Raw genomic sequence first — 12,832 nt, 5'->3', positions numbered from 1 at the left:
GGACTTGGAAAGGACGACAGGGTTTCCAATACAAAAGTACATGGTGGTGCTGTATGCAGCTCACAGTAAAGAGGTCCAATTAACCACTGCGCCGTAACTGGCTTGTAATTGTTTAATAAAATGCCAGCATGGTTCATAAATAGTGTGGGGCTTAGTGTTTAGAGGCTGCAGCTCGCAACGGCTCGTATTATATAGGGAGAGAGTGCGGTTTCGCTTTGAGCAAACCTTGCAGCGAGGGGCGGGACGAGAAAGAGCAGCGAGTCGTGGCTCTCCGCTGCACCGTAGTACAGGCAGAGCCCGGGGAGGGGCTGGAGGTTGCAACCGGGTCGCACCCCATTGCTTCCTTCCCTCTCGGCTGCCGTGTGTCCGCGGCACCCTTCGGCCGGCACGGTCCCTGTTCAGGAACACGCAGCCGTCCCGGGAGCTCAGTCCCCAGACCCATGGAGTCTGCAATCAAGTTAAAGCCTGGTATGGGGCCACTGTGTGTTGGGGCTTTGCAAAGTTTGTATTGTTTACCTTCGTGCATTGAACAAAATCATCTCTTGAAAAGCCCCATCGTTTTGCATCACACTTTGCAAATGATCTCCCTGTCTATTTAGGAACCTTTCCATTGAACTGGCCCAGACTGTTTTAAGCAAGACTCCGTGTGGCTGTGTATGTTAACTTCCACCTTTGCCACTTGCGTTGTTTGCAGGGGAGAAGTCTTAACCGGGAGGATTCCCAGTAAAGGACTGAGCCGACCCTGATCCCTCCTGGGCCGTAGACGCCCGTGGGCACAATGACCGGTGGGCACATGGGCTGCGGGGGCTCTTCGGTGATTGGGAAATTGCAGTTGGATCTTTCTGGACTTTGGGTGATTTTAACACGTTGTCCTGGGTCCCAGATTAAGTCTGGAGAGTGCACAACCACTCTGAAATTGTGGGTTCTTGCATTGTGTTTCCCTGGTGCTACGTTGTGTCCTATTGCTCTGCAGGTTGTTTGTTAGGGCTGGTTATTTGAACATTCAAATAATGACTGAAGCTGCAAACACAGTACAAGGAAGTTGCAGAAGTTTTAAAAGTCCTTGAAATAATAGGGGCCTTTTAACGCTTATCCTAGCAATATTGTTCCGTTATTCTATTTCTGAGTAAATGCCTATCTCAATTTTTACAACTCCTTTGGCAGATGTGCCACTTAGCTGTTTCAGTTCTGGTATCTGGAATTATTCCTCTGCCTCTGCCTCTTCGCCCCCCTCCCCCCCAAGACAATCCTCAGAGCAGTGTCCCAGTATCTCCTTTATAGAGCATGGTCTAAATCTATGTCAGATGTCACTCTCATGAAGTATATTGTGCTCTGTTATTAAACGTGCACTATAAATAAGTTGTAGACCTTGGCCTTTGGCCATAATTCAGAAAATGTGTGCAAATTGCACAAAACAAATTACAAAGCTTAGTTACTGTTCAATGTATTTGTAAAAGCAAGCTTGAAATTTTACATGAATCGGTGTCCAAAGCTATATAATAATATTTATTTTTATATTATTTAAAAACATATCACCAGTTTTATTAACAGCTGAAAATGAATTTATCACAATGCTTTGAGCATTTTAATGCATGTCTTGTTCTGTTTTAAATTACTGAAATGAGCATTGAGTACACTGAACCATGTTCCAGTTTAATTTTTTTTATTACTAACCATCTTAATAAACAATACTTATGGAATTTAAGAAAACCTGCCTATACACATGCAGTTTAAAGAAACACCTTTAACAAGCCCAGCTGACAGAAATTCACCTTTGTTATTATTTCAAGACAGCATATGCAGACTCAGTGGACTTTCTTGAACTAGGGTTAAAAGTCTGTTAGCTCTATAACTTTCCCCAAACTTGTATACTGCTTTGCTCAACCATATGTTTTATGCTGCTGATATCAAAGTATTGATCAGAGACTGCTGGAACTGATTGTCTTAAAAGCAGTACAGTCCTTCTCATGGGAACACTTGCAATCCTAGTGCATTCTTTATTAAATAAAGCAGTCAAAACTGCACAGTATTCCAGGTGTGCCTCACTGACATCCTGTACAACTGTAACAATATCTCTCTACTTTTAAACTCCAACCCTATTGCAATAAATGTCAATATGCCATTTGGTTCATGACTACTTACTGCATCTGCATGCCAACTTTTCGTGTTTCATGTACAAGAACACCTAGTTCCCTCTCTACTCTATAATGAGTGCCTTTTAATTCATCTTCCTGAAGTGGAAGGGTGGCACGGTGGTGCAACAGATGATGCTGCTGCCTCACTGCTTCAATAACCTTGTTCCATTTGTGGGAGCTTCCTCGTGCATCTCAAAGATGTGCTGGTTGTTTCATTAATTAGTGACTATGAATTATCGCTAGTGGTGGCTGGTAGGAAAATCAGTGTGGAGTTGGTTGAAGGGCCTGAGAGAAATGATTACATGGGAATAGGATTGCTCTGAGAGCAGCGTAGATTGATGGACGATGGACTGCTGTGTTGTAAGGAAATATTGGAAATGATCACTTTAAAGCAGCGAAAGTAAACGGGAAAGTTACTTACAATGTGTTTTGATGACCTAAGTAAGGAGAAACTGACAAAAAGATAAGTAACTAGAAGACACCAGTTAGTGATTAGATTGGAAGATGAATGAGGAGTTAGATAAGAAGATGTGGATGTGTCTTGATGAAGTGAATTGTCAAGGTCTTGAAGATGTTTGGTTAATGACTAGTGGAAGCATTTTCAAATGCAGTGTTCAAAATGGAAGCGCATGTGTACTTGGATAAAAACAAAAATGGAGGGCAAAGAGCAGGGGACTGGAACCAGTTAATAGTACTTTTGAGCTGGCATTTGGTGGGTGGGGGGGGGGGGGGGAGGTGGTGGGTAGAAGGGCCTCTCAATTCCCTGTTGCCTGTTTGGCAATCATCATTAGAAAGTAGACCTGTTCCATGAGCTACCCTGCAGTTGTCACTTCACTGTTTATACACTCCATAGCTGGGTAATTTTGGAATTTTATCCTTTCAGTCATCAAGCTTATTTCTCCCAAGGACAGTTCAAAGCTTTCAGGAATCACGGGGTTTGATTGTTTTATCTTTTTAAATTATTGAAAGGAAATATTTTTTCTGTCTATACCTGTAACTGTATGAAGAAAATATTTGTGGGAGAAAGATGACTTGTACAGCTTCAGCCCACAAACAGTAGCTGTTGTACGAAAGCAAAATACAGCTAAAATAAAATGATTTTCTGGATAAACAGAGCAGATCAGACAGCAGCTGTGGAGTAAGTGCTGGAAATCCTGAATAGGCCATCTGCATCTGTGGGAAGAGACACAAAGATAATGTTTCAGCATACATATCTTCTGCCTGAACACTTCATTAGTAGGCTAAGCAGAATCATAAAAACTGAAAATGATGGAAATCCAAAATAAAAGTGGAAATTGCTCAGCATGTCAGACAGCATCTGTGGTGAGAGAAACAAATTTATATTTCAGCAGATAGTTTGTTTCATATAAGATATTAAAACTCATTTATCATCTGCGCCTCTTACTTCAGGGTTGTTATATCGGGCAGGCATAGTAGTAAAGCGGTTAGCGTAACGCTTTACAGCGTCGGTGACACGAATTCAATTCTGTCCGTAAGGAGTTTTTACGTTCTCCCCGTGTCTGCGTAGGTTTCCTCCGGGTGCTCTGGTTTCTTCCCATATTCCAAAGATGTACGGGTTAGGAAGTTGTGGGCATGCTGTGTTGGCGCCGGAAGCGTGGTGACACTTGCGGGCTGCCCCCAGAACACTCTACGCAAAAGATGCATTTCACTGTGTTTTTCAATGTACTTGTGACTAATAAAGATATCTTTTATAGACAGTGCATGTCAACAAAATTTGTTAAAGATTAAATCACTTTTTAAATTTGTGTTTCTTTAAGATTCCTGTGAATGTACTAATCTGAGTCCAGATGAAGGGTCTTGACCTGAAATGTTGACTTTCCATTTCCCTCCACAGATGCTGTAGATCTGCTGAGTTCCTCCAGCAGTTTGTTTTTTGCTCCAGATTCTAGCATCTGCAGTCTCCTGTGTTTCCAGTATACTAATCCTGTGCCCCAAAGGACCGGATGGTGCTGGGCCTGACCTCCACCTTAGAGTTTCCCTGTGCTAGTCCTGGAATCATTACTAACCTCTAGTCATGTGGCTCTCAACAGCTTTGAGCCATTCTGCAAAGTGGAATTTAGGCCTAGGATATTATAAGCTGAGGCTACTGCCGTAGTTTTCTCAGGTGGTGTTGTCAAAAGCCTTTTTCTCAATGCCTTTGATGATCAATGCACTTGACCTCACCATCTACCTCGTTATGGCCTTGCACCTTACTGTCTGCCTGCACTGCCTTTTCTCTGTAACTGTAACACCTTATTCTGCATTCCGTTGTTTTCCCTTGTACGATCTCAATAATTACAACCTCAGTATTGTAATGAAATGATCTGTATGGATGGCATGCAAAACAAAGTTTTTCACTGTACCTCGGTACATGTGACAATAATAAACCAATGCGTGGGTATGGGTTCAAAATGTGCTGATTCAGAACATGTCCAGTTCTCATGAAGGAACCTTGACCTGAATGGTGAACTCTGTTTCTGTCCCCACGGTTGCTGTTTGATTTTTTGAGTGCTTCCAGCAGTTTTTGTTAACAGAGATAATCTGATTTGTTCTGTTGTGCACACAACCATTAGCACTGGAACTAACTAACATTTCCCTACTCTAGAGCCACCTACATGCTAGTCCAATAAGTTGTTTCAGCTTCATAGTTATTGTCCTGCTAAATTGCGTTGAGAATCTATTCTGTTTACTGCATAGGGGCGGTCTATCTTAAATTTCAACAGATGCCTCTCATCACCAGCCAAGTCGTATTGCTGCTGCCAACCACCTTCAGCTGAAATAAATACCACAGCAGCACTTAATATTTGCAGTTTAAAAAAATCATAAAACAATATCTAGTACATGACAGAAATTAGTTGTCATTGAAATGTAAGTGCCATTTTGTTTATGCTTTGATATTCTCAGGAGGGAAGAAAGATGACAATACAACCCATAAGCAATACCTCAAGATCTAGTATCAAAGATGTAGAGAATCAACAGTTCTGATTTTAAACTCATTTCATATTATATCTATGTATCACACTTTGCCGATCATTTTAACCCTTAAGTAAAATGCAGGGATAAAGACTCTTTCAACAGCTTGTACAAAACAACCTATTTGCATAACTTACGACATCTTTTCACTCTTTTTCAGTTCTGATAAAGGGTCTTTGATTTGAAACGTTGGCTGTTTCTCTTTCCACAGATGCTGCCTGACCTGCGAAATGTTTCTGGTATTTTCAGTTTTTATTTAAGGTGTAGTCGTTATTATATTAGTTTGCTCAAGTCACTTGTCTCTTGATAGAGGTAAAATCCAGATAGAAAAATAAATTTATCTTTTGAACAATTTGCCAGCAATGCTTACAAGGCAGCAGCAAGGTTACTGAAAGCTGTTAAACTGAACTTTGGAAACTTAAGTCTAATAACTGAAAATATAAAATGTTAAGAATATCACCCAAAGTGGAGATTAGAAGAAGTGTAAGGAACAATTTGGTGACCTCATGTATTTGACAGGCACCCAGCATAAAATTATGTCGCACAGAAGGAGGCTTTTTGTCCATCTCAACAGTCTTTAAAGACTATTGCAATTAGTCCCACATCCTCTTTCACCAAAAACAAAATCCCCTGCTCTTTGTCCACAGGCCTGCTGTTTTTGTTTTTCAGTTATAAATCCAGTTCCCTTTTAAACTTTACTATTTTGCAGCAGGGTTTACAAGGTACACTTAGCTAGCACCAGGGTTATGGGAAGCTGTCCATTTAAGACGTTGGTTTGGTGAATTTAAATTGAGTTGTAAACACTGGACATCAGAAAAGAACAAAACATTTTACCTGCCAATACATTCTATTTCCAGTGCTATTTCTGTTTAGCTTTTTTAAGATAGCCCTGTTTTTATGAGGCATAGTCTTAAGTATGCAACCTTATTAAAGTCAGACATGTCTTCTGCCTCATTTGTTGTGTTTTGTTTTCTTGATGTATGATAGCTTTGTTGAGCAATACGATACTTTAAAATATTTATGTACAGCAATAAAAGTGCTGAATATTAATGGTAAATCAAAGCATTGGCTACACTGGACATTTTTTAAACGCAGGGATTATGGCTGCGTGTTGCAGACAACGGTCTGAATTCGTACTTCTTATTAAGAACTACTTTGAGCAATTTACTGCAAGAAATCTTGCCAAAACAATTTGGAATGCAGAAAGAGGTAATAAATGCATGTTTTTGATATGGAAGGTTGAAGTATTCTAAGAAGTTTTCACCACATGTGTGGATAAAATAAAGACTCCCAGACTTGCAACTTGAACCAATGAAGTATCTGAAGATCAGGGACATTAAGATACAAGGTTGGAAAGAGATGCTGCAGCTATGGATCATACAAACAATGGAGTAGGAGTAGATCACAAGCTTGCTTTACCATTGAAATAGGTCATAATTTTTTTAACCTCAACTCTGCATTCTTATCTATACAGGGTAACCTTTCATCCCCTTGTTTATCACAAATCTATTCACCCCTTGAGGATATTCAGCGACTCTGCTTCCACTGCCCTTTGAGGACGGGAGTTCCAAAGGCTCACAACCCTCAGAAAAATATTCACCTTAAATGGGTGACCCAATATTTTTGAAGAGTGACCACCTGTTTCTAGAAACTCCCGAAAGAGGAAACATCCACTCCACGTCCACACTTTCAAGACCCCTCAGGATTTTGCATCCTATCAGTCGTCCTCTCTCCTCTAAATGCAGTAGGTGCAAGCCTAGTCTGTCCAATCATTTCTCAAAGACAACCCACCCATTACGGGTATTAATGTAGTAAATGTTCTCTGAACTGCTTCAGTGCATTACATGCTTAAATAAGCAGACCAATACTGTACACAGTACTCCAGATGTGATCTCAACAATGCCTTATGCAATTGAAGTATAATCTTCTTATTGTATTCCATTGTCTTTGTAATACATGATAACATTCTGTTAGCATATCTAATTGCTGTAGTAGCAAACCAGCCTTTTGTGAATCTTGGACCAAGGAACTGACCCTTCCTCCAATTCAGTTATATAATTTGTAAAATGTTGGGGCCCCAGCGCAGTTTTCTGTGGCATACCTGTCGTTACATCTTGTCAAGCAGATTTTTAAAAAAAATTATGGAAAATCAAATAAGCTGCAGATGGTGGAAATCTAAAACTAAATAAAACAGAAAACACTTGAAATGCTCAGCAGGTCAGAAAGTATCCATGGAAAGGGAAACAGTGAAACTTTTTGCATTGAAGACCATCAGAACTAGAAAAGTGAGAAAACAAGTTGTCAAAAGGTTGGTTGGGAAGGGATGGATGGGATAAAGGGAATATCTGCAGGTTTGCCATGGTGATGTGTTGTTTACAAAGCTGTCTGGTTGATAAATAGAGCAGTTAGAGGGAGAAAGAACAAGCAAAGGGACATGTAAGAGCTGCAAAATGCATTTCGGAGCTGTTGGAGAGAATTGAAACCAAAAGGGACATGTTGGAAATGCCAGGAGATTGAGCAGTGTATGTGGGGAGAGCCAAAATTGAATGAACATTATAAATGGATAACCTTACAGCAGTTCTGAAACATAGAGAGAAAGCGAATTACCTGAAATTATCAAATTTTACATTGAGTCCTGTGGGCTGCAATGTATCCAGATGGAAGATGAGGTGCTGTTTCTCAAGCTTTGGGCCTTGCTGGAATAGTGTAGGATGTCAGCGATAGAGTCGATGGAGAATCAAAATGAAAGGGAAATAGACATTCACGATCGCCCCTGCAGAATGAACGCAGGTGCTCTGAAAAGCGGTCACTTAATCTGTATTTGTTTTCTTCAATGTAGAAGAGACCATGTTGTAAGCGCCAAATACAGTGCACTAGATTGAGAATTGCAAGGTAATCAATTTTTTTACCTTAAAGGACTGTTTGGATCCCTGGATGGTGGGAAGGGAGGAGGTGAAGAACAGGTTTTGCATCTCCTGAGTTGGACCCATTTACTGTTTCCTGTTAACCAGCCAATCTTCTATCTAAACCAATATGATAACTCCCACATCGTGATATTGATGCGGCAGCTTATCAAATGCCTTGTGGAAATCCAAGTTTTGTTCATCCACAGGTTCCTGTTTATCTCCCATGCTCGTTACTTCAAAGAACTCGAATATAATCATTTCACAAAACTATGTTGACTTTCCCTGATTAGTTTATGTTTTTCTCAGAAACTTCAACATCTTTAATAATAGCTCCAGATAATATATATTTTATTGCTGACTTTAAATTACTAATTAATAAAGAACAAAAGATTCTGCTCTCATATTTAATTTGTTTACCAGTATACAGATGTGAAAAATGTGGTATAAACTTACTGACTTAAGAAACTTAAAGCAAAGTAATATAGAAGTTTTAAATCTGAAATAAATCATTAGAAATATTCATAAGTTTGGGCAGAATCTGTGTAGAGAGAAACAGAGTTAATGTTTCAGGTCAATGGCCATTTATCAGAACTGATTCAAAGAAAAACAGATTTTAAGCTATAAAGGAAGTGGTGAGGACAGAAGGAAACAAAAAAGGTCTGATAAGACATCTGGAGAGAGCAAATAACAAAAATGATGGTGGAGCCAGGTGAAAGGGGATAGTGAAATGATCAGTCAGTAACAAAAAGTAGTGGCATGTTTAAGTAAAAGAGAAATGGAATTACCTGTAGGAAAAAGATAAGTATTTCTAATGCTTCAACAACAACTTGTCAAACTATATGTTTCTAATAGCTGAATGTTATGCACAAGTGCATTACTAGGTCCTCAGTCAAATGGTGTGGACGGTAGCAGATTGGTAGCAGATTCTGCTATTGATTTGCAGCCTTTAGCGGCATTCAGAGGACTGTGATTTTTATATTAAATGTGTGATGAAAGAAGTTTTTAAAAAAAAAACTGAAACTCAGAAATACCATTGTGGTTGGAATGGTGCAGGGAAAGAGTGCATTGGTAATGTAAAGATATAAATGCATAATTGTCACATCTACAGGGCTGAGGAAAAACCTAAGCAGTGGGTATATAAAAGGGTATTTTATTTAAGATTTTATTTCTAATTGGCAAGAAAATTCGAAAGATTATGACTGGGTTCAACAAGCTGCATTAGTCATGGGTTGATTGGCTTTCATGGTCAAATAAAAAAAAATGCCAGTTTCAGAAGTAAAAGCAAATAATTAAGTTCATTTTTCAAGCAGATAATAAATTAATTATGTGGATCATGAAAATTTGCCTCTTGTCAATATTGACATTCTGCCTCTCCGCTGAAGGAATATATGTGAGTTCTTCGTGTAACAAATTTTGATCATTTTGTTCATTAAGTTGATTAAAAAAATAAGCCAATTGTAAATTTAGAATGATATCTTGGGCCAAGATTTAAAGTGGAACATAGAACAGTACAGCACAGGAACAGGCCCCTTGGCCCACGATGTTGCACCAAACTAATTAAATGCCTAACTAATCCCTTCTGCTTACACAACGTCCAGAGCCCTCATTCTCTGCACATTCATGTACCCATCTAAGAGCCTAATTGTTTTTTTAATCCTTCCTAGGAGTCACCAAGTGGGACATTCGGCAGAAGGTTTGGGATTATATGGAGGAAAACAATTTGGCAAACTTCCCAAGACCAGTTCATCACAGAATTCCTAATTTCAAGGTAAAGCTGGAGGCTGAAGTTCTCTCCTTAGGTTCAGAATAGGCAATTTTGACTGAGACAAATTATTAGCAAGCTGCTTTTGTTTTGCTCGGTAATTCAGACAGACTGAATGTGAATCTGTTGGCAATACGCTACTATGAATAAATAATCATAAGCTTGTGTAAAATGGTCAAAGTCGATGATGTCAGTAAGCTGATTCATTAAGTTTCCTGGATTAGTAGAGTGCTGTCTGTTAACCCAAACAATTTCAACAAAAAAATAAACACTAAAAGAAAAGTTTTTCTATTTAAAAACCTTTACACAGTAATTGAAGATTTCATATATTTACATCTGAGTGTCTTGGTCACTTACATGTGCAAGTAGCCAGTTTCAAGTATTACTTAAAGCTATCCTGTCTTTGTACCGATTGCTTACAATGTCACATCTGCTTTTTGACTTAACTTTTGTTTCAAACATCGTTAATGTCCAGGATACAAAGGTTGAATATTTGGGCCACCATTATCTTTACAGAATCTTAAATATTTACAATATAGAAGGAGACCTTTGCTTTCGAGAAGAAGTATGCCATTTACTAAGGATTTGCAGATGACTGCCTAGAAATTGATCTTGACTAAGATGCTTATGTCATTGAGTCTATTAGAAATGGTCCCGTAAACTAAACTTAGACAAAAGCCTTTCCCGCACTAGCTCTGCCTTAATGAAGTGAGCAGAGAAATGTAGGTATGTTGCAAGTGGTGGGCTGGGGATTGCATTAGAAAGGGCCTCAGGAGGCATCATGTCTGTAGGCAGGGTGAAGTTCGAAATTCTATTCAGTGGGGGGGGGGGGGTTGCAGGGGTGGGTCGGGGGGTGGAAATAGAGACTACATCCATCAGGTCAGGATGTCGGGAGGGTGATAGCATTTGAGATTTTTGGATGGAAAAATGGGGGTTTGGGGATAGATTTGGACCTTGATTTGGTAGGGGACTTAAAGGAGACCTATAGCAGGGTGGTGGTTGGGTTAGGTAGAATGTGAACCCTGTGTTAAAATCTTAAAGGGGGCATACCAGTAAGAGGTGACAGGCATCAAACTCCATGATGATGGACCAGGTAAACCAGCTCCTAATTAAGTAATGTAGAAATACGGGCTTGTATGTCTTAAGGCCTGCTTATGCTTGTGTATGCTGAGGCAATGCGTGTACAAAGGAGCTTTAAGTGAGTAATGTCCAAACGTGTTGAACACCATTTGATACCATTGTGATTGAGTGTTTACATGCAAAAACACATAGAGGGCCAGAGCTCATTTGGTGTCTGTGTGACAACTACAAATAAATTTCCTAATGTAATTCTCTAGATTATGTGCTGTATGGAAGCCTTTCAAGACCCTTGTTATAATATAGGTAGGCCTTGAAAGCTAGTTCTACTTTGCCCTAACATTGTGGCTCAAAACTAGCACTCCTACTGCAATACTATTGTAATTAGTATGATGTAGACCAACTATCCAATGGTCTTTTGAGTTACCTGATTAATCAGGGCTGAATTAAAAGTGCCATTGCTGTGTTATGTTCAGATGAATATACATCAACTCATCACCATGGGGTCTTTACCAGCAATAAATAGAGAAGTCCCTTAGCATGTACATCTAGACTGGACTTGAAGTCCCAGAAATCAGCTATTCATTATCTAATCTACTATACCATCTGGTATTATAGATCATCTTTTCTTACAGAAAAGATTTTATTTTATCAATATTAATTTCTAGAGTATGCACTTTTTGAGTGTGCTTTTTCAAGTAATTAATATTGCTTGCTGCAGATGGAAAAATTAAGTGCCTGTGTACTCCAATTTTATTGCTTCAACCTCAGTGTTCAAAATACCACAGTGAAACATAATCCCTTGTGTAATCCAGATTTTTTAAGATGTAATGGGATAGGAGATTTATGTGGGTAAAAAGGTTAATGTACTGCAAGGGAGCACAAAGAGTTGAAAATGTGGGAGATATAATAAAGCATCCACGTTTCCGGTTGTTGTTAATTGTAATTCGTCACATCTTCTGGAAACAGGGGGCTGCTCAGGCTGCAGAGAACTTGCCAAGTCTCCAAGAGTTCAAAAACGCACGGATTGTCAAAGTAAATCCCGACAAGCCACAGGAAAATGTCCGTTTGCTCGTTCTAGAAGTAAGTCTTTGTTTCTTATTGTCACTGCAGGGTGCATACGAAGCCTGTAATAAAATCAAAAGCCTAGATTGTTTCATCAAGGCAAGAGAGCTGAAGGTGGATCCTGACAAACCACTTGAAGGAGTCCGTTTAGCCACTCTCCAGGTAATAGTCAAGTACTTAAACACAGCAGTTTTAACTAATGCTCCTTAATTGAAAAGATCTTTTTTGGTTCAGGAGACAGATTTATTATAAAAATTCCCATCATGGACACACCTATAGATGCCCCAATGTCCAATAGCTATTTTACAACTCAACACTATTGACTGCTACCCCTTAAAAATAGATCTAAATCATGGATGTTTGATAGTTCTTCATCAGGAAAGGATGTGCATGAAATTGGAAATTCATAATACAGGATTTCATGAGCACAAACTAAGGCATTTGAAAATGTATAATGATTGTTCCATGATTGTGTGTATGATTTTATGTGATACCACGATGTAACCTCTTTTTAAAAAAAACAGTAATTCCAATTTTTAATAAATCCTGTGCTACATCTTTAGAAATACATGAGCAGCCGCCTTGTGCTTTCAAGGCCTCAGTTTATTTAAAATATAAAATTGTGCTATATATATGAAGAAGGTTGGGGGCGAATCACTAGTCAAAGATATTTTAGTTTGGTTATCAGTAAAGTACAGTTCAAGGTTGGAGATTGTTGTTGGGGATCACATTATTGTGGCCCCAACTGGAATGGAAAAACATTTCCTGGACTCGTCCAATGAGTTTTCCTGGAAAAGTGCATTGTACGGATGAGCTAAGGTTAGGCATGGGCATGATGTCTATCATGACTCAGCAAATGATCACTATTCAGAAGACTCGTGCATCATTAGCATCTTCCTGAGTGAGATATTGAT

General features: G+C 39.2%; 1 protein-coding gene across 1 annotated transcript in view; it reads left to right on the top strand.

Moving 5' to 3' along the window:
* Positions 1-321: 321 nt before the first annotated feature.
* The window catches only part of mthfsd (methenyltetrahydrofolate synthetase domain containing), a 39,977-nt gene continuing 27,466 nt past the window's right edge, over positions 322-12,832 (top strand). Inside the window, exons 1-4 of the mRNA XM_052028682.1 lie at positions 322-468; positions 9,679-9,782; positions 11,823-11,936; positions 11,967-12,080. Coding sequence (XP_051884642.1) covers positions 441-468; positions 9,679-9,782; positions 11,823-11,936; positions 11,967-12,080 — 360 coding nt within the window. The 5' untranslated portion in view covers positions 322-440. The remainder of the gene's footprint in view (positions 469-9,678; positions 9,783-11,822; positions 11,937-11,966; positions 12,081-12,832) is intronic.

Source organism: Pristis pectinata, chromosome 13 (assembly GCF_009764475.1).
Source record: "Pristis pectinata isolate sPriPec2 chromosome 13, sPriPec2.1.pri, whole genome shotgun sequence".
Lineage (NCBI taxonomy): Eukaryota > Metazoa > Chordata > Chondrichthyes > Rhinopristiformes > Pristidae > Pristis > Pristis pectinata.
This window is presented reverse-complemented; position numbering and strand designations above follow the sequence as displayed.